This window comes from Sminthopsis crassicaudata, chromosome 3 (genome assembly GCF_048593235.1).
Source record: "Sminthopsis crassicaudata isolate SCR6 chromosome 3, ASM4859323v1, whole genome shotgun sequence".
In the NCBI taxonomy this organism is placed as follows: domain Eukaryota; kingdom Metazoa; phylum Chordata; class Mammalia; order Dasyuromorphia; family Dasyuridae; genus Sminthopsis; species Sminthopsis crassicaudata.
Window position 1 is genome coordinate 26,585,523 of NC_133619.1, and position 23,360 is coordinate 26,608,882.

General features: G+C 38.1%; 1 protein-coding gene across 12 annotated transcripts in view; it reads right to left on the reverse strand.

Annotated features, from left to right (window-relative positions):
* Positions 1-23,360, reverse strand: part of MECOM (MDS1 and EVI1 complex locus) — a 678,098-nt gene that overhangs the window by 12,872 nt on the left and 641,866 nt on the right. For 8 of the 12 annotated variants that reach the window (XM_074298148.1, XM_074298145.1, XM_074298149.1 and 5 more), the window contains 5 exons: positions 19,320-20,673; positions 16,757-16,844; positions 10,404-10,430; positions 2,883-3,049; positions 1,761-1,838 (listed from right to left, as the gene is read on the reverse strand). In XM_074298148.1, the coding sequence (XP_074154249.1) occupies positions 1,761-1,838; positions 2,883-3,049; positions 10,404-10,430; positions 16,757-16,844; positions 19,320-20,673 (1,714 nt within the window). The remainder of the gene's footprint in view (positions 1-1,760; positions 1,839-2,882; positions 3,050-10,403; positions 10,431-16,756; positions 16,845-19,319; positions 20,674-23,360) is intronic. The other 4 variants (XM_074298147.1, XM_074298151.1, XM_074298146.1 and 1 more) reach the window with 1 other exon arrangement.

Here is a 23,360-nt window from a genome sequence, read left to right on the forward strand (position 1 = left end):
GTCTTGCCAATACAACACAATTAAACACTTTGTGGGGAGAAAAAAATAACATGAAATAAATTCCCTCTAATATTCAAATAAGGTAAGAGGGCTATTTTTTCTCTGTTCAAAATCACAGTCTGATTAAATCTTTTCTTGAGGAATTAGCTTTCTTGATTGGCAATCCCGAAGGAAATTTCATTTATCTTCCCCAACCCAGCAATAAACAATTCAAGTCTTTAATACTGTGCCAACGTGAGAAGTGGAGTCTATCACTTGTGCACCAGAAGCATCAATTTTCATACTCTGGAGTGATTTGGGGGCCCTAAAGCCTTCACTGGATTGCTCCTTAAGCAGTACTAAGCCATGCTATAGCTACTCCAAATTCCTTTTCTGGCTTGTGGCCAAGAACTTTCGATATTAGGACCTCTCCCTCTTTTTTTTCAATTCTCCCGTTTTTCTTCTGAACAAGGTTGTTGTTCCCAAAAAGCAATTTGTCATTGCTCAGGTTAGGATATCGTCATTTATTTCAAAGTATTTCTTGACTAAGGAATAAAATCAATTGTAAGATACTACTCTGTCTGCCTTATGGAACTATGAAAAAAAGTATCTTTTTTTCCCTTTAACCAAGATTTCTCTCCTTTTCACTATAGAGCACAGAAATTATCTTTCCCCCTCTCTTTTATTTCTTAAGATAATAAATTGGTTTTTACCCAAGAGATCCTTAATTTAAAATTTCAGAAGCAATGACAGACTTCTAAAACCCTTTTTTGTATCTGTGTGTGCGTGTGTGTGTGTGTGTGTGTGTGTGTGTGTGTGTGTATCCTATGCTTCTGTTCAGAACATAGCCTGACACAATGAATCGTAGCCTGATACACATTTATATCCCTTCCTGGCCATTTCTACCTTCATCCCCTTCTGGCTAACCAATGACCTATCTGGGTCTCAGCTTCCTCAGTTTCCCTATGTATTTAAAAAATAAAAAAAACCAAACTAGATGGTCTCTAAGGTCCTTTCCAGCTTGAGTTCTACAACCCTATTGTTTCAGAATGTTTTCCTCATCTACCTTTCTTTCTTTCTCTCTCTCTCTCTCTCTCTCTCTCTCTCTCACACACACACACACACACACACACACACACACACACACACATACACATCTTCATCTTATTTCCTGTCTTCTTGCACCCCCTCCCCTTTTTCTTCAGATCTTTCAATCAGACCTGAGGTCCTGGCTCAGGGTTACTGGTGACCCTCACAGCTCATAAGGCTGCAAACACCCCCTGATACTAATACCTTTAGAGTTAAGAAATATCACCTGGAATCTATTTCTACACACCCATGGAGATAATTTCAGAGACAAGGAATTTTTAATCTAGGATCAGGGAGTAGAAACATGCTTTAAGCATCATCAGAAAGACATCCCTGCTCCCACAATTTTGTTTTTAAAGCAGACCACTACTACCATTAGCACTTTTTTCTATAGCACTTTACAATTTGAAAACCCCTTTAGAAATAACATCCCATTTGATTCTCACAATAACCCTGGAAGATAGATGCTTTTATTTTCCCCTTTTTTAACATGGAGAAACCTAAAACAGATGCCACTTAAGTGACTTGACTAGGGTCTCTTATCTAGATGGGTAGCCAAATCATGAGTAGACATATTTAGTCAAATCCCAAATACCTCCCCCGAAAGGGTCCTTTATGAACATTCTGCCCATACATGTACATCAACCATTGCAGAGATTAAAAGAAAAATCAAGTAAAATGTATCATCAAACCTGTATGGCTGCTCTCCAGTATGTGTCCTTAAGTGACGTGTTAAGTTTGCTGATCTTGGGAAAATCTTGCCACAATATCTGTTATTAAAAAATTTTTGTAAGAGAATGTCATCACTATCATTTTTTTACCCCATTTGACCTGTAGAACAAACCAGATGTCTAATCCTAATGTAATTAATCCTGCATGTTTTCGGTATTTAAAATTTTAAAACGAAAAAAAACAAAACAAAACAACAAAAGCTGCCTTGAGCTATAAACAGACCTACACATGATAGCTCCATCACTGGGTGGGGTTGAACGTGGGCACAAGTAAACAATTAAGAAAAATTGGCTTTTGTTGGGATGACCCCAAAGTTCCATTTTTATTAACTCCACGTCTCTCTTGTTCACAAGATTGAACTTGGATCAAAAAGGAGGGCGAAATGATGAGTACTTTGTGATTTCAGTCTGATGTAAACTGATTCCAAACGTTTCAACTCATTTTCCAAGTCAGCCAAAGTGACAATGTGCTGTACATTGAGCTGTATCAGATCAGACAAGACTCGAGGACCTCATCCATCAAGGTATGCTCCTATAAAAGCTTTCCTTGAAAGAAGGTGACATGTTTTCCAAAAGAACAGATAAATGGATATCCCTGCATCAGATAGCATAGCTCCCCTGGGGCCAGTCAAAAATGATAAAGTTAATTAGGACAAAAACAGGCTGCTGATTGCTAGGACCCTCTACCTGCTGGGGTCGTATGATTCCTTCACCAATATGGCACCTAACCGGTTAGCTTTGCCTCTAATTGTCATGACTGTTCATTTGTGGATGCTTGAGAACAGTAGGACTAAAGTTTCTAATGAAAATAATTAACTATGAGAGAAAATTCATCATTATCAAGGTGACAGGGAAATATAAGAAGTAGATAGGATGTCGAATATTTTGTATCTCATTTATCAAAACTCTGAGTGGTCTGATTGAAATTCCTCACATAATATAAAACACCATTTTCATGTCTCATTAAATAAAGAGTACTTTGAGAAACTACAGACCTACAGGGATCTCTATTAATCATCCAATCAAGAATCGTTTCCAAAATAAACAAGGGGGGAAGCCCATCATAATTAACTTGGCAATTACCTGCAAGTATACCGTTCCTTGCCCTTCCGTAGCAGGTTCTCGGGCAGAGCATTCGGAGGGGCTCTGAAGTTGAACATGGAGGGGACTGACTGGATGAGTTCATTGCCTTCTGGCTTCAGAGCACTGAAGCTTTCTAGCTTTTCAGCCATGTTTTCAATGGCAGACATCTGCGAATTAAAAAAAAATATATATATATATATACAATACAATCAATGAGCGATGACCTTCACTACCACTCAAAATAACGATAGCTATCGTGGCGCTAAGATTCTGATAGCACTTTAAGGCTGACAAAGCACTTTCCTCAGGATGAGCCCATAACGGAGGAGACACACATATTATCGTCCTCATTTTAAGATGAGTGAATGTTCAAGGGTATACAATACAGAAGAATGGATAGAGGGCTGAACTTGGGAGTCAGCAGTTCTGAGTTTGAATCCTGCCTCAACTACCTACCAGCCATGTGAACCTGGGCAAGTCATGGCTTCAGTTCGTTCATATATAAAGTGAAGATACCAATGGCATCTATTTCACAGGGTAAATGTGGAGATTAAATAAAACAACACCGAAAAAGTCTTTGTAAACCTTCAAGCACTACAAACATGCTGGTGGTTAAATCATTATTAACTTCTCAGCTTCAGTTTTATCTCCACAGTGGCTATAATGATAGCAGCAGTTCCATAGAGCTATTATTATTTACAGATGATTTTCCATTTTGGCTCTGTATACATAGTACCTAGCTCAGTGATTTGCACAGAGGATCATAGGAAGGGACCTTAGAGACCTCCCATTTTATAGAAAAGAAACATATATAAGTACCAAGATTTATAAAGCATTTTACACATGCAATCCTATTAGATGAGTGTTTTTATTATCTCCATTTTACATTTGAGGTAACTGAGGTAAACAGGCCATATTATTAATTTTCCAGAGCAGCATTTGAATCTGTCTTCTTGATTTCAAGTCCAAGATGTAATACCTTGAGCCAGCTAATTGCCTCCTTAAAGATCATGAGCTTCCTGCTTAAAACTAAATCATAAATCTTCAGGAGAGTGCTAAGTTCAGAATAGGACTGAGACAAGAGGTTTCTTCACGGTCTCTTTTCTAGACCACCCTACTCCCATCTCCAGCCCAAGGAATGCCTGGGAGAGCTAGATCAGCTCAGTTACTGGTCATGACAAACCACTGTAGCAATAAAAGGTGAAAACGAGTAAAGAAATAAATGTTTGGGCAGAATCCAAGACATGAGTGGTCTGCTAATGAATGTTTAACAACCAGCTTTCCAGAAAGTACAGTACTGAGTACTGGGAGTAGGAGAACAGAGAACAAAACAAATCCTATTTACAATGAGCTTCCATTCTAATGGGAGAGACATACATACATATATATGTGTGTGTGTGTGTGTGTGTGTATATAGATATATAGATATGTCTATATATCTATCTATCTATATATATATATATATGCAAAAAGAAATTTTACATTGACATCTACACATAGATACATGCACATGTATTCCCATATAGACTCACACATACAAAGGAGCTAGTTTGGGATGAAGGGCATAGGACTTATTATTCTATGTGATAATTATAAATCTCTTTGGATCTTTGACATTATTCTCTATTGAGGTTTTGGCCCAGACTTATGATTTCATTAGAATAAGAATCTCCTGGTGAGAACCCTCCACCCCAAACCAGAGGAGATCTCTCCAAGAGTTGCCTGAAGCAACAAAGGGTGACTGGCCCAGAGTCACACAGAATGAGTCAGAGGCAAGTCTTGAACTCAGATCTTTCTGAAATGTTCTTTTTTCCTTATGATAACTTCCCATTTACATAATATATGCTTTCTATAGACTTATTTGCATGCTCTCTCTCTCCCTCTTTAGAATATAATATATTAGAATACTGGAATATAATATAATAATCACCCTGAGGTAAGGTACTTTTTGACTTTCTATGGACAAGGTGTCTATCACATAGTAAACACTTAATAAAGGCTTGCTGATTGAGTTTCTAACTCTGTAGCTACTATTCTTTGGTACTACTTTAGCTACCATCCCTTGGATGCTGCTTTAGAATTAGATCCACCTTGATCTTCATTCTTAAAGGCTAACATACTTGTTGGAGGGGATCTTCCCTCTTAACTGCACTTCCCAAAGTCATCCTGAGCTGGCTTCTGGGTGTTCTTCATTTTAAAAAAGACTTAGAACTTTTCACTGTCCACCTTTTTTAGACTAGTCACAATTGAAGTGGAAGAAGTAAAATTTCAGATCATAGCACTGAGTTACTCATTTCTGCGTTCCCCACGTTCTCTTTCTCTGTAGTTTGTAAGGACAATTCTTCAAGGACCTTTCAAGGACACAGCAGAGGAGGTAAAGATGGCCAACCCCCCCCCCAAAAAAAGACAAGGGTAAAAATGGGGGGACCCAGGGAAAGGCACAAAGTGGGATCTAAAAGCAATTTCAAACAAAGAAATGCCACAATGGGCTGCATCAGCTGATGGGTGCTATAGGAAAAGATAAGAACCAGCCCCTTGGAGCCCCGAAGGAGAAAGGAAGAAAACATATTTCATATTTAAGTGGGAAACGAATGAAACGTAAGCTTTATAGACACAAGGCGACACAGGATGCCATTTGTTTCTGAAACCAGACAGGGGCTGCGGCAGGGTGAGCCGAATTCAATTCTCTCCTTACTAAGCAAATATCCTAGGCTTCATGGTCCAAATGACTATTCATGTTCTAGTTAGCTCTGGGTGATGGGGGTGTTTCCCCCTCCTCCTTTAGCCCCTAGCCTGGCCTGCCCTCCCATTTCATGCTCAGACTCTTAATGCTAGCTACAAATTGCAACGTACAGGGTACCACTGCCAATTTGCCAAATGTCTTTCATCAAACACTGTGCAAAAAAAAAAAAAAATCTCAGAGGGAAGTCAAGATACATTTACTTGTCAGACGGCAAATGTGAAAGCATTGGAAAGCAGTCGGGGCTATAAGCTCAGGGGTTTGATTCATAATCACTCAGCTGCTAAAACATTCTCCACAGATGCGAGTGGACAGCACATTTGTCAATATGAAGGATTCTGACAGGTGCTGATCACAGGGCAGAGAGATGTGATGATGATGGCCCTCCAAGAGGGACTGATTCTGGCTCGACAGAGAGATGGCATTCTCAGACTCCAGTGCCCACCCTCGGCGTTTTTTACATGACCTTGGAGCTTGTTTATTCAAAACCTATCTGTAAAATTGTTGGTGATGGGATTTTTACTGCACCGAATCTTTCTAATTGTTCCTTGTAAAAAAAAAAAAATGGTGATATCCTGCTCCTAGGGAATAAATGAAGGGAACAAAAATAACAAACGGCCTTCCAGCCGATTGGCAGGAATGAGAAAGAAACAAGGGTGACAATTTTGCGATTCTTATTGCTCATTGCTGATGGTAATAATATGTTTAATTCAGGTACGTTTAATACCTGAGGACATAATCATTCCATCCCTTGAGGGATTTCATATTTCATTGAGAGGGGCAACATACAGATGCCAGGGCTATACAAAATAAATATGAAGCAGATGAGAGTCCCCTGAGGTTTACTATCTCATGGTGCTAAATCACGATAGGACCTATTCCCCAACTCCAGCCCCAAAGACACTAATTCCAAAAGCCACACATCTCTGGGAAATACTTTCATTTTACATTTAAAATGGCCTGACTAGGTCTCTTGCCTGTCCTTAATTCTATTCTCCTATTCCCACAAAGGGAGAAGCAAGCACTCCAAGTCGCTAAAGGCAATCGGTTGTTTTGGAAAAGACATCTTGCTTTAAGAGCGGCTGTTTAAGAATGTGACTCGTATGCCTCAAACTTGTCCTGTTCAAAAAATTCCCAAGCTGCAAGAGGAAATATTATGGGGCTGATTGCTGAATCAAAGGCATTCTTAAAGATAACAGGAGAAAGAAAGAGAAGAAGACTATTTCTGCTCTCCTTTCCTTCTCCCCCCTTCTCTTCTCCTTCTAAGGATGCTATAGAAAAATCAAAAGATGAAGGGATAGGGAAGATGAAGGAGGCTGTGGAAAAAGTGAAGGGCAAGTGTTACACACACACACAAATACATATACACACTTTGGTCCAATTTATATTCCTTCTGCTCATTGCTAGAAACACACACAAAAGACACATAAAAGCCATCATTGAATCCTGCCTTTCATCTTGGTTCATGCTCGCTACGTTGGGGCCATGTCTTGTTTGCCAAGAGAGATGGCATTCCCCCATGCAATCAGAGAGCAGGACACCAAGGTTGGCTGAGGGGGGAGAGGGGACATGTCCAGTACAAACAGCTAAAGTGTCATAGACTAAGGCGTGTCCCACCTAACATGTTATCCTAGTTGCTGGGATCTCTCCTGGCATCCACACCCTCCCAATATGGAACCCAAGACAAAGCTGTTCGTTCCCAGGGGAAAGGACAATGATCTACTTTAGTACTGGAAAGTTTGGGGACGTACATTTTACCAAGCCATGTTCTATAACTTTAAACCACACACACAATGAGATCTGGTATCTTTGGGTCATGGTTTTTAAGTACATCTCAGTGGTCTGGATATTTTCCTATAACTTATATACCTATATGATGGGGGGAAAAGAAGGAAAAGAATGAAGGGAGAGAGGAGAAGCAGGAAGTAAGGGAGGAGAAGAAAAAAAGAAGGGGAGGAGCAAAAAGGGGAGAAAGGAGAGAAAGGAGAAAGATGGAGGTGAAGAAGAATACAACATGGCAAAGAAGGCAGAAAAAAGAAGAAAAATTGGACAAAAGTCACATTACATATTCAGAAAAGTCGCTGTTTTGTGGTCCATTAATGCCTTCTAATCTCTGATCAGCAAATGACTTTACATGGAACAAATTTTTTTTTTTTTGATTTACACATATATAACAGTTGTTGATGCTATCAGTAACTAAACCCTGGAAAAGGAAGTCGTTTCACTCCCCTTCCTGGTCCCTAAGAGGCTATTAACCTTATATTGACGCAAACTCAAATGTACTCATAATTCCCCAGCTTCTGCTCCCAAATGCAAACATTGCTCTAGTCTGATAAAAACAGGCATTATTATAAACATTTCAGCAGGCAAGATATCAACAGGGTCCTGAACATTTATCTTAAAATTTATTATTCAGCAGCTGAAAATTGGTGACATAAATAGAGTACTTTCCCTTTAAAATGATGAAAATGATAACCTGATTGCATGAGCTGATAGTCCCAATGGTGCCATGAATTACATGACCTTGGCTTTCACAAATTGGATTACTTCGGGTGTTATCTTAAAACAACCAGCTCTCAGAAATAACTTATGGGAAAAGTTTGTCCATCTTAGTTTGCTATTTTTATTTGCTTCGTATCTTGACAAATCTCAAAATCATGACCATAAACTTTAAGCATTTATTTCAAAGACAGAAATAAATGGCGACCTCTTTCCATGGCATTATTTTCAACAGCCATAATTATAAAATCACTTAGATTTTATGAGCACGAAAATATGATGAGTATAACAAATTATCCAGTCTGTCTAATATTCATGCTTAATAATATATATCAAGTGATTATGAAGTGAGTGGGGCAAATGATGTGATCATTTCTAAATGAGTTCAGCGGCAAATAGCATAACAATGATGGTCAAAGGGAGTATAGGAAAACTGAAATCATAGCTAGCTATTTAAATCAGAGAGGCAGCTGTTGTAGGCAAGATTGGAGGGGCACCCAGGAAATCCTCTTTCTAAAAGTATGTTCTATATTTTCTGTCATATTGTTCAAATGTCACTATTTTATATTTCTTTCCTTTTGGATCATTAAAGTTTTCTAGCCACTAAGTCCCCCATTAATGTAGAATTAAATTAAATTTTTAAAAAATTAAAATTCATTTTAATTTAGTTTTTAAATGATTAGATTTATTTAAATTTAATTAAAAATTAAAATCAAATAAAAATAAGCTTGAGATGTATTAGTACCTATAGGTATCCAATGCTTACTTACAGGTGCTTAGAGAAAAAGGTAGGGAGAGGTACACAGATAGAGAAGGTAGATACGGGCATTATGGGCAGTAAACTTGGGAAGAGACCAAAGGCAGACTTTACCTACTTCACTTTTTCTTTAATTAGGAAGTCCTGCCTGCTTAATCTTGGGATTTCAATTTCAAGTCATCAAAAAGAAAAACTTGAATAAGAGAATAAATAACCAGCAAGACTAAGCTGGCAACCATGAGTTCTCTCATGGAATGATACTCAGAATTGCCCTCCTGATATTTTAATAAGATGGCTGATCTCTATCATGGAGGTCTTTTGCTTGCTCCTGAATTAAAACTGGATCTTTGAGTGAGAAGGTGGAAGGAATGGGGGGAAATGAGGCAGTGTAGAATATTTGCACAACACTTATCTTCTCATGTTTTTCTTTCCCCATAATATATTTGGAGGGGAAATGACAATTAAAACAATTGCAGTCCCAGCAAAATATGCCCTTAGCACAAGTTCATTTAGTGGTGGTAGGACCTCTCTGTCAATGGTTACTTATTAGCTAAGTGATGCAGCAGAGTACACAAAACACCACAGAGCTGTCACTTTTGTTTGATTTTCCAAAAGCCAGAAGCCCATTCCATTCTCCTATGACTTTGCCCATCAGTCTGTGAACCTCATCCCTTAATCCAGACCAGTAAAAGCATCTTTTCCCTCTAATCCTGCAGAACACAGAGCTCAGTTTGGACAAGATTCTAGAATGTTGGCTGCCTGGCTCCCATGAAGATATCTTAACAATGGGGCCTTCTGAGCTTGAGAAAGTGACTTTTTGAACCCCTAAGTGTAAATCATTACATTTATCCTTAATATTTATCATAGTACTTCTCCAGCAGATACTCCCCTGTCATGGCTGTTAATGCTCTCTTGTTGACTTTGCTGCAAATAATTTTGACTTTATTTGTATTTCCTTATCTGTGGCCATGCTGCATCCCTCCACCCCTGACATCTGTAGATTATAAAACTCCAGGGAGCAGTGCTTGTATACAACACAACTTTCACAGTATACCTAGCCTTGTATGCAGTAAGTAGTTAATAACAGAATGATGAATGGAATAATGTTGAATGAAATTAGACTGGATAAAATGTCCTTTGAGAACCAGAAGACATTTCACATCAGCCTGAAATTACTTTAAATACCTCACAGTGTGTAATAAACTTTAAGTTTTTTCACAATTTATTAAATATTCAATGATAAAATCAAGGGACTGTAGCTTGGAAAAGCTGTTTTCTTTCTTTCTTTCTTTCTTTCTTTCTTTCTTTCTTTCTTTCTTTCTTTCTTTCTTTCTTTCTTTCTTTCTTTCTTTCTTTCTTTCTTTCTTTCTTTCTTTCCTTTTGCTTAACTGTTCACAACAGCTCCCACAGAAAAGCATAGAAGGTGTCAGTACACCATGATCTAAAGTATAAGTTACTTTGTTTGTTCTTAATTTATGGTACAGTGGTGCATTGTTTTAATCAAAAATATAAGTAGGAAACTTACCCAAGTTCTCTGATCAGGCAGTTGGAACTGGGAGCAAAATTGAAACAAAAACAAAAAATTACTTTTATGTTGGAACCCTCATTTCAATTGATCTGAACAATCAACACTTAACTTGGTATTTGCTGTTTATCATGGAATTGTACCTTAAAAGTAACAGTAGCAACAGAGAATCAAAAAACTGTTGCCACCATAACCTTCCTCAGCCATCCTTGAGGCCTCTAAATACCATTTCAGGGATCTAAGTGGAAATAAGTGTCCCCCTCAGGCTCAGGAAAAAATGACCCATGTGACCAAGTCAAGGAAGCTAATCGTGATTTGGAGTGTTTGGTTGAGCCCACTCAACTGACTAGCCAGGTATTAGCTTTTCCCTTGCCCATTAAACTATAATAAATAATGTCCACTATTTGCATCCCTTTTAAAGATAATGAAGAAAAGGCAATGGAGGATGAGGTATAACATGAACATCAAAATCCACACATGGTGTACATGGTCCATAGCTGTAGCTTTTTAGCCATTGGAATTTCTGCTGTAAAAAGCTGAAGATTTTAAAAGCCTGAGTTGGCCTCTGACCAGATACGTGGCTACAAGTTCAAAGGACTGACCATTTATCCTAGAATCTTGTTTGTAACTAGGGGAAGGAGTCACTGAGAAGCTGAGGCCATGGACCAGAAAGTAAGCTCTTTGAGGGCAGGAATGGTTTCATTTTTGTTACTGATCCCCAGAGCCTGGTTAGGCACTCTGGTGCCTAACAGATGGTAATCTGTGTCCATGAGCCTTAAATAATACTCTGACATGTGGCAAACATTCTATTAAGCTCTAGGAATACAAAAAAAAAACAATCATTTTTTTTCTCTCAGGGGCATTATATTCTAATGGGGGAAAACTGCAAATAAAAAAGAACATACAAAACATATAATGCATAAATGCAAGGTAAGTAAATGGAAGGTAACCTTAAAGGTGAATGATCCACCTGATGCAGGGAGGAGGGAAGGACTTGAGAAAAATAGGTTGAGTTGGTCATGATGCAGAATTATGTTGAAACCCTCATTTCAATTGATGTGAACAATCAACACTTAATATTGCTAGTTTTCATGGAATTGTACCTTAAAAATAACTGTGGCAACAATCAAAGAATCAAAAAATGTTACAAAGCATTAAAGAATTCGTTTAAATTCCAAAAGGAATGTATGGGATTCCATTAGAAGAAAACCACATATAGAAATAATATATTTAATGAAATTATTTTTTCTGCACCTTCCCCAAAAGAAAAAAAAAATACTAACCTGTTAAGACAAAGGACAGGCAGTACCATGGGGCAGCAAAAAATTATATTCTAATCACAAGCCACAAGCAAAGAGGGATATACAGAACATATACAGCATAAATGAAAGGTAAGTAAATGGAAGGTAACCTTAAAGGTGAATGATCCACCTGATTCAGGGAGAAGCAAAGGACTTGAGAAATGATTTGGCAAGAGCCATACACATGCTAGGTAGGAGCTAGGTAGAATCAGGATGAACTGAGTTCAAATCCAGCCTCAAATACTAGCTGTGTGACTCTAAGTCATAAAACCCAGTTTGCCTCAGTTTCCTCATCTATAAAATTAGCTGGAGAGAGAAATGGCTAACCACTCCAGTATCTTTGCCAAGAAAACCCCAAATGGAGTGGCAAAGACTCACACCACTGTACAGCAACATACAAATGTCAATATCTTTGCAATGGAAGATCTGCCAGGAAAAACAAATCTCAGATTACAAAAGACCATTTTTTTCCAAAGAGAAAACAGAAGTGAAAGGTGGTACAGTGAAATAAGGTAAAAGTCCTTCTGGAAAAGCTTAGACTGGCAGCCTTCGGAAGGGGGCCGAGTCACTTAGGGGAAGGAGGTTACATTTCTTTCCAGATTGAGGAAAAAAGAGCTAACCTAAAATTGGGCCTGGACACTAGATTTTCCAGTTAAAATGAAGAAAAACTCCCAGATAGAGAAAGGTGGAAAGGTAACTAAGCTCGGGACCGGACACTAGAATTTTCAGTTACAAATGAAGAAAAAACTCCCAGATGGAGAAAGGTGGAAAGGCTTCCCCCAGATATGGAGTAGTCGTAGAATAATGACAGAAGAAATAATCTCTAAAATTCCCATCTTAGAACCAAAGCCTGTTTTGACTCCTGAAGGCAAAAGCTAAAGGAACAAATAGCATTGCATCATTTTGGGGGTTTGTTGCTATTGTTGTTATTGTTTTTTAATCACAGGTGCTCACTCACATGGCTGAACTAAGGATCCCTTTCCTTGCCTGATGTCAGCTGGATGCAACTGGCTTCTATTTCCAATTCTGTTTTTTTTTAAACTACTCCCTTGGTTGCCCCTGTCCTTTGCATTTCCTTTTGTCCCTTTGTTCATGACACAAGAGCCCCGGCGACTCTGGGAAAGAATGACCTTTGCCACTTTGGAGCCAGGATCCCACTCACACAAGTCATTTTTAGAGAGTTGTATTTCTCTAACTAGAAGCAAAATCACAAGCCATCCATGTTTTATAACTACCCTTCCAAGTAGAGAATTATTATGAACTTGGGGCCTTTTAAATCTATTTCATCAAACTGCAAGTCTAGAAATGCTTAGAGTTACACATCTGAGTCATAAAGGATCATCCAGAAAGATAAAATTAAAAATTACCCCTCCCTCAGTAGGCACTGTGATAATAGCCAGAGATCATGGGACACTAGTGGTAAAGCAAATGGGTGAGCAAAAACAAAAAACAAAAAACCAGCAACAGAGATGGTGGGATCTTTTTTTTTTTTAACATCAGGCTTGGTGAAAGCAAAACCCAGGAAAAATAAAACACCTTAAATAAACTCCAAATTCAGGAAAACAAGCAGTGAGAAGGTATCACAAAATGTCCTGCTTTAAGAAAAAAAATTAAAGGAATAGGAAGATGAGAGTTGTTCTAGGAGACAAAATTATTGATCCACTTGACAATGACAAATCTGAATATAACATATTGTCATTGATCTTCCAATTTTGTTCCCTATAAAAGATCTTCATCTATCTTTCGTAGCCCCAAACCAAGGCACCAAAGAGCAAAATGCATGGAGTGAGAACTATCCTCATCACACTTCCTTTATATCTCAGTCCTTAGCAGGTACCTGGCACATAGTAGGCCCTTTATAAAGACTTATTAATAAGTTACTCTCCATTATTTCCTTGCAGCAAGCCTGCAGGCTTACAGATCAAAGGCAGTAACTTAAATGGTGCTTTAATGGCCCTATAACTAAGCAAACACTTGGTAAGAATCAAACTATCAGCTCAGGTTCTAGTCATTATAACATTCCACATTTCTCTCAGCCATCTAATCTATGTACCCATACATTCCCATGCTTTGGAGTTATTGGCAAAGAACATCTTAATTTCCATAACCTGTGTTTTTTTCCCCGGACAGTCATCATTTCCTCTGACTATCTATGGCAACTTCCTCCCTATTCCAAGACCCTTTTAGTCGGGTTTCAAGGTGAAAACTCTTTTCATAATATTAAAACACTTTTTTCTATTAAAATACTCCTTCATTTTCCAACTACTCATATAGTGAAGAGAGATTTTCTCATAAACTTCAGAAACAGATATGAAAATCTACCTCTCATCCACTAAGCCCAAACATATGGAAAACAATGCCTGCTCCTCTCATTAATTTTTAAAGTTATTTTTTCATTTAAAATGTCAACATGCAATAGTTTATTTTGATGATTTTAAATGAAGCAATAAATAATAGTTTAACATTTATCAATTTTAATTTTCAATATGGTAAACAAAAAGAAACCAACGTTCTTTGGGGTCCTCAATAAATTTTTGAGAGTATAAAAGTAAAGTGATATAATGGATAGAGGATTGAGCCTGAAGTAACAAAGACCTGAGTTCAACACTAACCTTAAACAATTACTGTGTGATTCTGGACAAAGAGCTTAACCTCAGTTTTCTCAATTGTTAAATGGAGTATCTCCTTGAAGGCATGTTGAGAAGATCAAATAGGAAATTTCCTTCCTGAGGCAAAAAATTGGGAATCAGTGACCTAAGGTACTATATTTTATATGTAGTTTCCTTTTTATATGTAAAAAATTCCTGATTTTAATGGAGTATGGCAGACTGAAGAGTCTGCATTGGGGGGGTCAGGAAGATCTGGATTCAAGTCCTCTACGTGAAGGCTCAATGTTTGACTCTGAACAAGTCACTTTACCTCTCCTCATCTCAAACAATTTTCTAAGATTATATATTGCTGACTGGGTGTTAACAAGTGTTGGGAGGAGGGTAATCACTGGGGTTCACTACACTGAGTTCATTAACTACAGTAATAACAAACCTTAAAAAAAAAAACCCTTAAAAACATTAATCCTAACACCCATGTAGCTAGAGTAGATATTTATTTGTTTATTTATTTATAGACGAGACAACTGAGAAGTAGATTAATAATTGGCCAAAGGTCATATAGTAAGTCCAAAGCAGAATGATACCCAAGTCCTCACTGCTCAACCAAGGTTTATTCTACTCTAAGAAGAATGGAATAAATGATATGTAATAAACAGGCCTGCTGGTCTCCCTCAAAACCACAGTGCCTTTCTCTATGAAGCTAACCAGACAGACTGGTTAGGAAGTTGAACAAATAGTATTTATGGTTCCCTCTGGTACGTGAACATTTCAAGATACATGTCATTTGTCGGTGTCCTTGTCTTTCTATTCCTTATTAGGCAAAGGCCCAGGATTATATTTTTTAAAAATCTTTCCTTTTTTTAAATTCTAGTGCCTAATGGAATATATTGTGTCTACTAGCTAGATAGCAGAATCTCAGGTACAAACCTATCTATGTTTACAAGTATCTATACAACTTCCCAGTATCATTTTTACTATCTGTTAAAAGTGAAGAGGAGTGATAACTTTTAGAGCTGGAAATACCACTTTTTAATGTAACCAACTGAATTCTATTATTAATTATTTTAATTAATTCTATTATTAATTATTATTAATTACAAATTATTATATCATAAACTATTAGTTTATTTAACCAACTGAATCATTCCATTTCCAAGAAATGCTCTAAAGATTCTGCTTACTCTCTGACAAGAAATATGATCTTCAATTTAGAAGAGACAAAAACCAACCAAAAATACAGATTCAGGCTATTTTCACTGTTATTTCTATTTCTATAGCCATGAAATAGAAAATAGTTAGCTTTCTTCAAAGCAGTTGCCTGCTAGATAAGACCTTTCTTTCTCACTCCCACCCCCAAGCCATTAGTGATCTCCTTTTTGAAATAACACAAAATCACTTTGTATTTGTTGTACAAACACATTAGCACTTGCATTGTATCCCTTCAGTAAAATGTAAGCTCCTGGATGGCAGAAAGTGTTTCCTTTTGGTTTCTGTATTCCCAGCACCTCATAAGGTACCTTCATGGATAATAAAAACATGGGAAATGCTTGATGAATTGAAAATTTAGGGGGAAACTCTTGTTGAAATGAGGGAAGGGACTAAATATAGCAAGCCAGCCATGGGGCAGCAAGGAATGTGGTCCTACTCTAAATCAGCAATGGTGTTTAATTGCTGAGGATGAAAAGGTTTCTGCTCAAAGACTGATGGCTCACCAAGTAGATGCCTTCATCTTCTGTATCTGGGATTCTTAGCCATGTGTGTGTGAGAGAGACAGAGAGACAGAGAGAGACAGAGAAAGAGATGGACCTTTTGGGCAGTGAAGCCAAATTATGTTTTAAATGCATAAAATGTTTAGGAAATCAATTACACTGAAATAAAAATAGTTTTTTCCCATCCAAGCTCATTGGAGTGCCTGAAATTTCCCAGTTTAAGAAGTTCCACTCTATGGAAACAGTGTGTTAGGTGAATAATTTCCTGTTTGGTTTTTTTTTTTTTTTTGTTTGGTTTTTTCTAGCAGCAAAAGAAAAAATAAAAACACCATCAGTAAGTAGTCTAGGACAAGCCTTCAGGAGATGCTGATTTTTTCCTTTATATTAGTAAAGCTTAGACAATAACCCTAAAACCCAGCCCACCTCCAGGCTTTTGTATATTTAACTACATTCAATCCAAATAAGAGTGTAATTCTATAGGCTGCCAAGAACAGACTATACAGTATCATCAAGGACTTGCTTTTTTTTTTTTTTTTTTTTAACATGAATATTCACTTTTTTTTCCTTCCTTAAAGAGATTGGGTTTGAATTCTGCTCGAATTTCCTGTGTTCTTCCACAGGAGCGTCATAGGAAATCCTCATGTTCTCGAGATTTCTTTCATTTCATTGCATCTGCTTTTCAAGATCAACAAGTTAGTTTACAAGCTCTGCATCTCAAGTCCAAAAATACTTACTTGTGGATGAAATAAGAATCCCGGAGAAGGTCTCAAGTATTTTTCTTTTAAAGCTTCAAGTGGGTCAGTGAGCTTTCTTTTCTCTACCCTGAAAGGTTAAAATTACATTTGCCAGTGATGAATCAGTCTCGTATATCGATCACTACATAAGCACCTGACATTTAAAACAGCTTACAATAAAACAAGTGAGAGGTTTCTGGGAACTATACTAATAAAAACACAGAAAGATCTGCCGGGCTCTCCATGCATGCACATGGCTCTTGTTAGGAAAACAAGTCTTTACAGATCCAAAGGAAGAAGACCCCACTGGTAATGGAAAAATCCACTGAAATAACCAATCATGTTAACAGTAGAATAACTAAGCCTGATGCATTTGTCGTAGAAGAGGCACTAAGAAGGAAGCCAGAGGAAAGAGAGAATAAGAAGCTTAAAAATACCTGAAAACTAGCCTACTCTCTCTTTAGCTCCAATCATTATTCATAACGATTATTTCTAATGCCTTCTCAAATGAGAAAGTTATATGTTTCAATGGAGTGCATTAAATTGACCTTCCCCTTCTTTCCCTTTCCATGTCCAAACTCTTATACATTCAGAAACAATTTTAAAATATTCTCTAGATCAGAAAGTAATCTTGAGTAGAGGAAACCTGGGGAGGGGAGAAATAATGCTGTGCAACTATCACACACACAAAGAGATCTGAATCTAGATTAATAAATGCTGGGGGGATTGAATTAATTAACTAGGATGTCAGAACAATAACCATGATCTGACCTGGAACTGGGATATGTGGGGATAGATGGCTGTCCCTATCATGATGGCTAGAGAATCTGCCAGAGAAGAAATAGAGGCATGTGTATGACTGAATGGTGTCTGGTGGACTGGAGGTCAAAGGTAATAATGGAACTGAGGAAGAGCAAATGTATATGGGCAGCAGAAGACTTGTGGCATTAAGGGATGGATGAGCAGCTAAAGAATAAGAAACTTATCCTTTCATTACTTTCTCTTGAAAGCCAATCTAAAAATAATGCTGACAGGAGGAACATAATTTGCAGGGCAAAAAATCTATGTTGGGTCCTCAACAATCTTCCCCCTAAAGATAGGGCTTTCATAAGATTGACGTGAGGACAATTAAGAAGATGTATTTTTTTTGGTTATTTTTTTGATTCTCTTTTGTGGGTTTAAAATGGGGTAGCCAGTTCTATGCTGGGAATTTTCCTTCCTTAACATCCTATAAATAAATTATATGTTTTGGTAAGATCCCAACAATATAGCATAATATAGAGAAGCATTTCAGTCAATCAAAGCTGAATGTGTGTGTGTGTGTGTGTGTGTGTGTGTGTGTGTGTGTGTGTGTGTGTGTCTAATTCCCATTATTATGGGAGGAGGATTTGAACCTATTCAGAAAAGGGCTCATCCTCTACTAGGAGTTATATTTTTGATGTGAAGAACATAAAACCTTCTCTTGACAAATGAAAATCAACTCAAATACATACATGTTGTTTTAAGAGAGCCTAGAAAAACATTCTTTGTAAATTCCACTAATTCTTGAGAGCAAAAAATATTCACGCAAAATAAGAGAAATGTGGGATCTAAAATATATTCTACTCTGAATAGACAAATTGTGGGCCACTATCAAGCTTTAAAGACATTCCTGCATGTAAGGTTTGATTTATTAGCCAGAATCTTTTATTAAAAATAAAAATTTTGGAGATGCAGATGAAAAATTTAGATAATGGATGTTTGCCTCCATCATTTTAATCATAATAAGTGGACCTGGTATTTAAAAAAAATTCGCCATCCATATTATATACAAAATTTTTTTATGGCTAATATTTCATTTCTGCAGTGCTCCTAGAAGATTTATTTAGAAACAGAGTATGACTAAGACTCGTTAACGATGTGAGAGCCAGCTAATAAAGTTCAGATTGGCACTGACATCCACATCACCTTATTTCAAATAACTTGACCCATTGAAATATTCCCACATATCTGGGTTAATCCTTCAAGGTCCACAACCTTCAGCCACTTGACAAGATATTTTAAACAGAGTTTTTCTATAAATTCTACTCAGTAAAGTGAGTGCTCAAAAAACTAGATTTACTGTCAAAGAAAAAAAAAACACAGAAGGTATTTCAAATTCTGAACATTCATGCCTTGCCACATCTCTGTGATGGATTATATCAACTTATGGTACTTTAGTGGCACCACATGTTGGGTACCAACTGAGAGGGGGAAAAGAAAGAAATAATTAAAGAAAGAAAGAAAGAGAGAAAGAAACAGACAGAGGGAAAGAGAGGGAGAAGGAGAAAGGAAGAAAGAGAGAAAGAAAGAGAGGGAGTAAGAGACAAAAAGACAGAAAGAGAGAGAGACACAGAGAGATAGAGACAGAGACATGAAAAGAGACTGAGACAGAGACACAGAGACAAGGGGAGAGAGAGAGAGAGAGGCAGAGAGACAGAGAGAGAACAGAAAGAGACTGAGACTTCTTGGCAGGCAGCAAACTTTTTTCCCTAGAGCATGTATAAAGTTTTCAGGTTTAGGTGCTTTCTGACTAGCCCATTACCTGTAAATGGGGTCCATAAAGAAAGGAGTTGGTCTGGCGTGCTGCAAAGAGGCATCTGAAGCCTTCCTTTGGTCAATGCTGCCTCCTTTCTTTTCACCAAAAACATGGTTCTTCCGAGGCTCAGTTGACTTCGTCCCACTGGCTCGGCTCCGGCTACCCATGCTCAGGTCCAGAGGCTGATCTTGGCTTGTGAGAGGCGTTGCTGCTGGTTTGGAGGTGGCCGGAGTAACAGATTTCTCCTCCTTCCTTTTAGTGGTGAGGTCAAAGGGCGATTCGGGGCTACCCTTCTGGTTTTTCTTCCCATCGCCTGGTGATTGGGGCTCCATTTTCAAAGGTAACGGTCTCAAGTCTCTATCAGGAAATGGGTACATTGACTGAGAGAATGCTGGAAAAAATGGGAGGGGAAACATGGAAGGGTAAGGTAAAGCGCCAACTTTTTTGTCTTGTAGCCCCACCAGTCCTGTGGAACCAAAGTATTTTTCAGCAATAGACGCAATAGCTTTTATAGAATCATTCACCGCTCCCGACACTGCAGTTTGCTCCTCTAAAGATGGTGAGAAAATGGAATGATTGCTGTATTCTTTCTTATTATTTATTGCAGCCAAACTCTGCAGAGGGCTTACTTTGTCTTTGAACATTTTACCATTTTCTTTAAATTTCTCTTTATCACTTTCAAGGTCACTTTCGAGATCAGAGCCAGAGGTGGTTTCCAGGTCACTGCCACTTGGGGTACTGACATCATCAAGGTCACTACTCTCTGACTGGTCACTGATTTTTTCGAGGGGTCTCTCTTCAGAGGACCTCTCAGGCTGGAGTTCCACTGGCTTATTTTCCCCTACAGGGGGGTGTTTATTTAGTGCCTTCAAAATATCCTGGGTGGCTGGTAGTATCTGAGGATGTGTCATGAGGGGACTTTGACTTTTGTTTCGTTCAGTACTCGGTAGTCCTTTAACAGGAGAGCTAGCAGGTATCAAGGGCGGCCTGTGGTACAAGCCAGAAGGAAACAAACCGGGGAAGCTAAAAGAAAATCCAGGAGCTGTTGGAAAGGTAAGACCAGCAGAATGCCTGTTGGCACCAAAATAGTCAGCAAGGCCCGGATTGCCATGATTCATATTAACCATGGACGTTTTATCCATAGCTGGGGTCCCAGGAAGTGAAATGCCTTGGCCAAAAAATCCACCTGCTGCAAAATGGTTCTTGCCCTCACAAAACCTCCTGTGCTTATTTAAGGAAGACGTAGTGCTGAACATTTGTCCACAGTCTTTGCACTTGATTTGGGTCCTGCAATCAGCATGCATGCGCTTATGACGACAAAGATTTGAAAACTGGGTATAGGATTTATGGCAGACCTCACCTGTGTACAAACAACAAAAAACAGTCTCAGGAGGGATGGCAGGCAAGCGGTCGGACTTTAGTAAATCATCGCGATTCCTTTCACCCACCCCCCCACAAATGTCCATCAGGGAGCCAGAGAGGGATGTCTCTCAGTGGGACCGAAGCGGGCGCCCACGCCAAACCGGAGAAACCTCATTTCCAAAGAGGCCAAAGCGAGCCATCCAACCTGACAAATGTCTTTAAGATAGCACTTACCCCCCAAAATGGAATTTTAAAATAAAAATAACAGAGACACACAGAGAAAATATCTCTTGGCTGATTTTCATGGGCTGTGTATTTTCAAAAGGCTTTTGATTTCCTGGGGAAAGTTTAAAAATGTGTCATGCAATGATTCACCAATGTGACCCCAGTAAGATAATAACAAGGAAATTGTCCAAAACAGAATAGATTTGCAACACAAGATGCAGTCATTTAAAAAGGAAAAAAAAAAATATTTCTTGTGCTTTTGGGCTCTCGAACAAAATTAAACCATTCCCCTCCCCTCTGTATATCTCTGTATCATATAATTCACCTTTATTTTTCTATCCCCTTGGGGGAAAAGCCTGTGACTGTGCTAGTCTCACTTAATGTGTATTATATCATCAGCTCTCATCATTCACACATCAAAGCCACACAACAATGCACATTGTGTATTCGGAGACATTTTTAACAATCATTTTCATGATTTGAGAAAGACTGACATAATTTACAATGGGTCTATTTTAAGTCAGCAAAGGAAGCTCAATTGAATGTACCCCATCCTGCATCGCTGGTTCCCATGAACAGCGATCACGTCCTCTAACTTCCCCTCACACTGGTGCTTGTGTTAACCTTCCTGCTCCTGGAAACCTCTGTCCTTGAGAAACACGGTCACTGGCTGTCATATCTCAACCATTTATCTCAGGGCTTGACTTCTTCAGCTTGGGAGCCAAAAAAAAAGAAAAAAAAAAAAAAAGCCACTGTCTGTCTGAGGGTTTGTGGGACAGGAGAGCTCAGCGAGAACCAGAGCTCCTGCTACAGATAAAGTCTTATGGTCTCCGTGGGTCTGTGTTCATGGCTCCATGTGCCTCAGCCTCCTCACTCCATATCCTTGGTGAATTCCTTGAAAGAGGCAGAAAGCTGATAGCTCCAACAAGCACCCAGAGGTACTTGATAAGATCAGCTCCTACGGGTGGGATTTCTGCTTTTATACTTCCTCGCTTAGCTAGCCCATAGAAAAACTTAATTTATTAGTCATTTCTAAAGCAAATTCATTTTGAAAAGGAAAAAAACCAATATGGTCCAAATTTATCTTTTAATTCTTTTGGGAGTAACTGTATTTGACTGATGACCTATTAAACCTAAAGTCACTTTAAAAACTCAAGTATCAGGGCAACTTTTTTACCAAAATAGTTTAAAAAAAATAATAATCTCCTCTCAAATAAAGCTCACACTTTGAAATCAAAGGATAAGCCCTTCCAAGTAAGAACCATAAAATAACTCTTGTCTTATTCCACTCTAAATGTCTACATGTCTTACCAAGTATAAATAAATATATTATTAGGCTAAAGAAAAAATAATCAGATTATTCAGTGCCTCATGGGTGTACTCCAAAGTGAAAGCATTTAAAGAGATAGTTGCAGTAGAGATACAAGTGTTCAAATTCAGATACTTAATAGCTGTGTAACCCTGGCCAAATAATCTTACTTCTGTAAGTCTCGGTTTTCTTACTTTAAATGGGTAAGATGTACTCAATGATCTCTATGGAGTCTTCCCCCACTCCAAATCCTCAATGACATTAACAGCAACACCTGTTTCCTAGGGCTAAGAGGATTGGATGGGATAACATATGCAAATCATTTTGCAAACAAAAAATCCTATATAAAGACTAGTTATTATCGGTGCTGTGATTGCTATTATTATTTTTATCCTAAAAGTCCCCAAGAATGAATGCCATCAACAAGTCATCCCAAATTATTTTAACAGCAAATATTACCAAGATTTTGATTGAAAATTTTAAACTACTTAAGAATTTGATATACATTATTAAAAACTTGTCACTGAAATTTGGTAAATACATTATTTATTATAAGCATATTGTAGTATCCAGTCTGGGTGCGAGTCTTCCTCTGATCCATATTAGCTGTGTAATGCTGGGGTAGAAGTCTAACCTTGGATGCCTCCACGCAACTCTCAACATAAGTTTCAGAGGAGTTGCTGATTTTCCTTGGTGAAGGGGTTTTTGCAGTAGGGAGTCCCTTCACTGATAAAAACACGATTAAAAAAAAAATCTAGAATTTTATTTAATTTAGATTAAGACACGCCACAAAAGATCGCTAGATCCGAAGTCTGAGGCACTGGCAGTTTATTATCCATGTATCCTATGAATCACATCCTCTCTTCCAAGCTTGGTTTCTGCATCTGTAACATGAGGGATGGACGAGATGACCTGAAGTCTCTTCCTGCATTAATACATATCCGATGGCCTTGTTCTGCCACCCTTCCTCACTATAGGACTATATGGTCAAGTTCCTTAAGAATTCTCTCATCTGTATAACATCTGGACTGCCTCACACAGTTACTGTGAGGAAAGTACTTTGTAAACCTTATAGAATAATACATAAATCGGAATTATTATTAACATAATTTTCCCTCCACAGATACCGGGTTGGCCATGGAGCTAGGAAG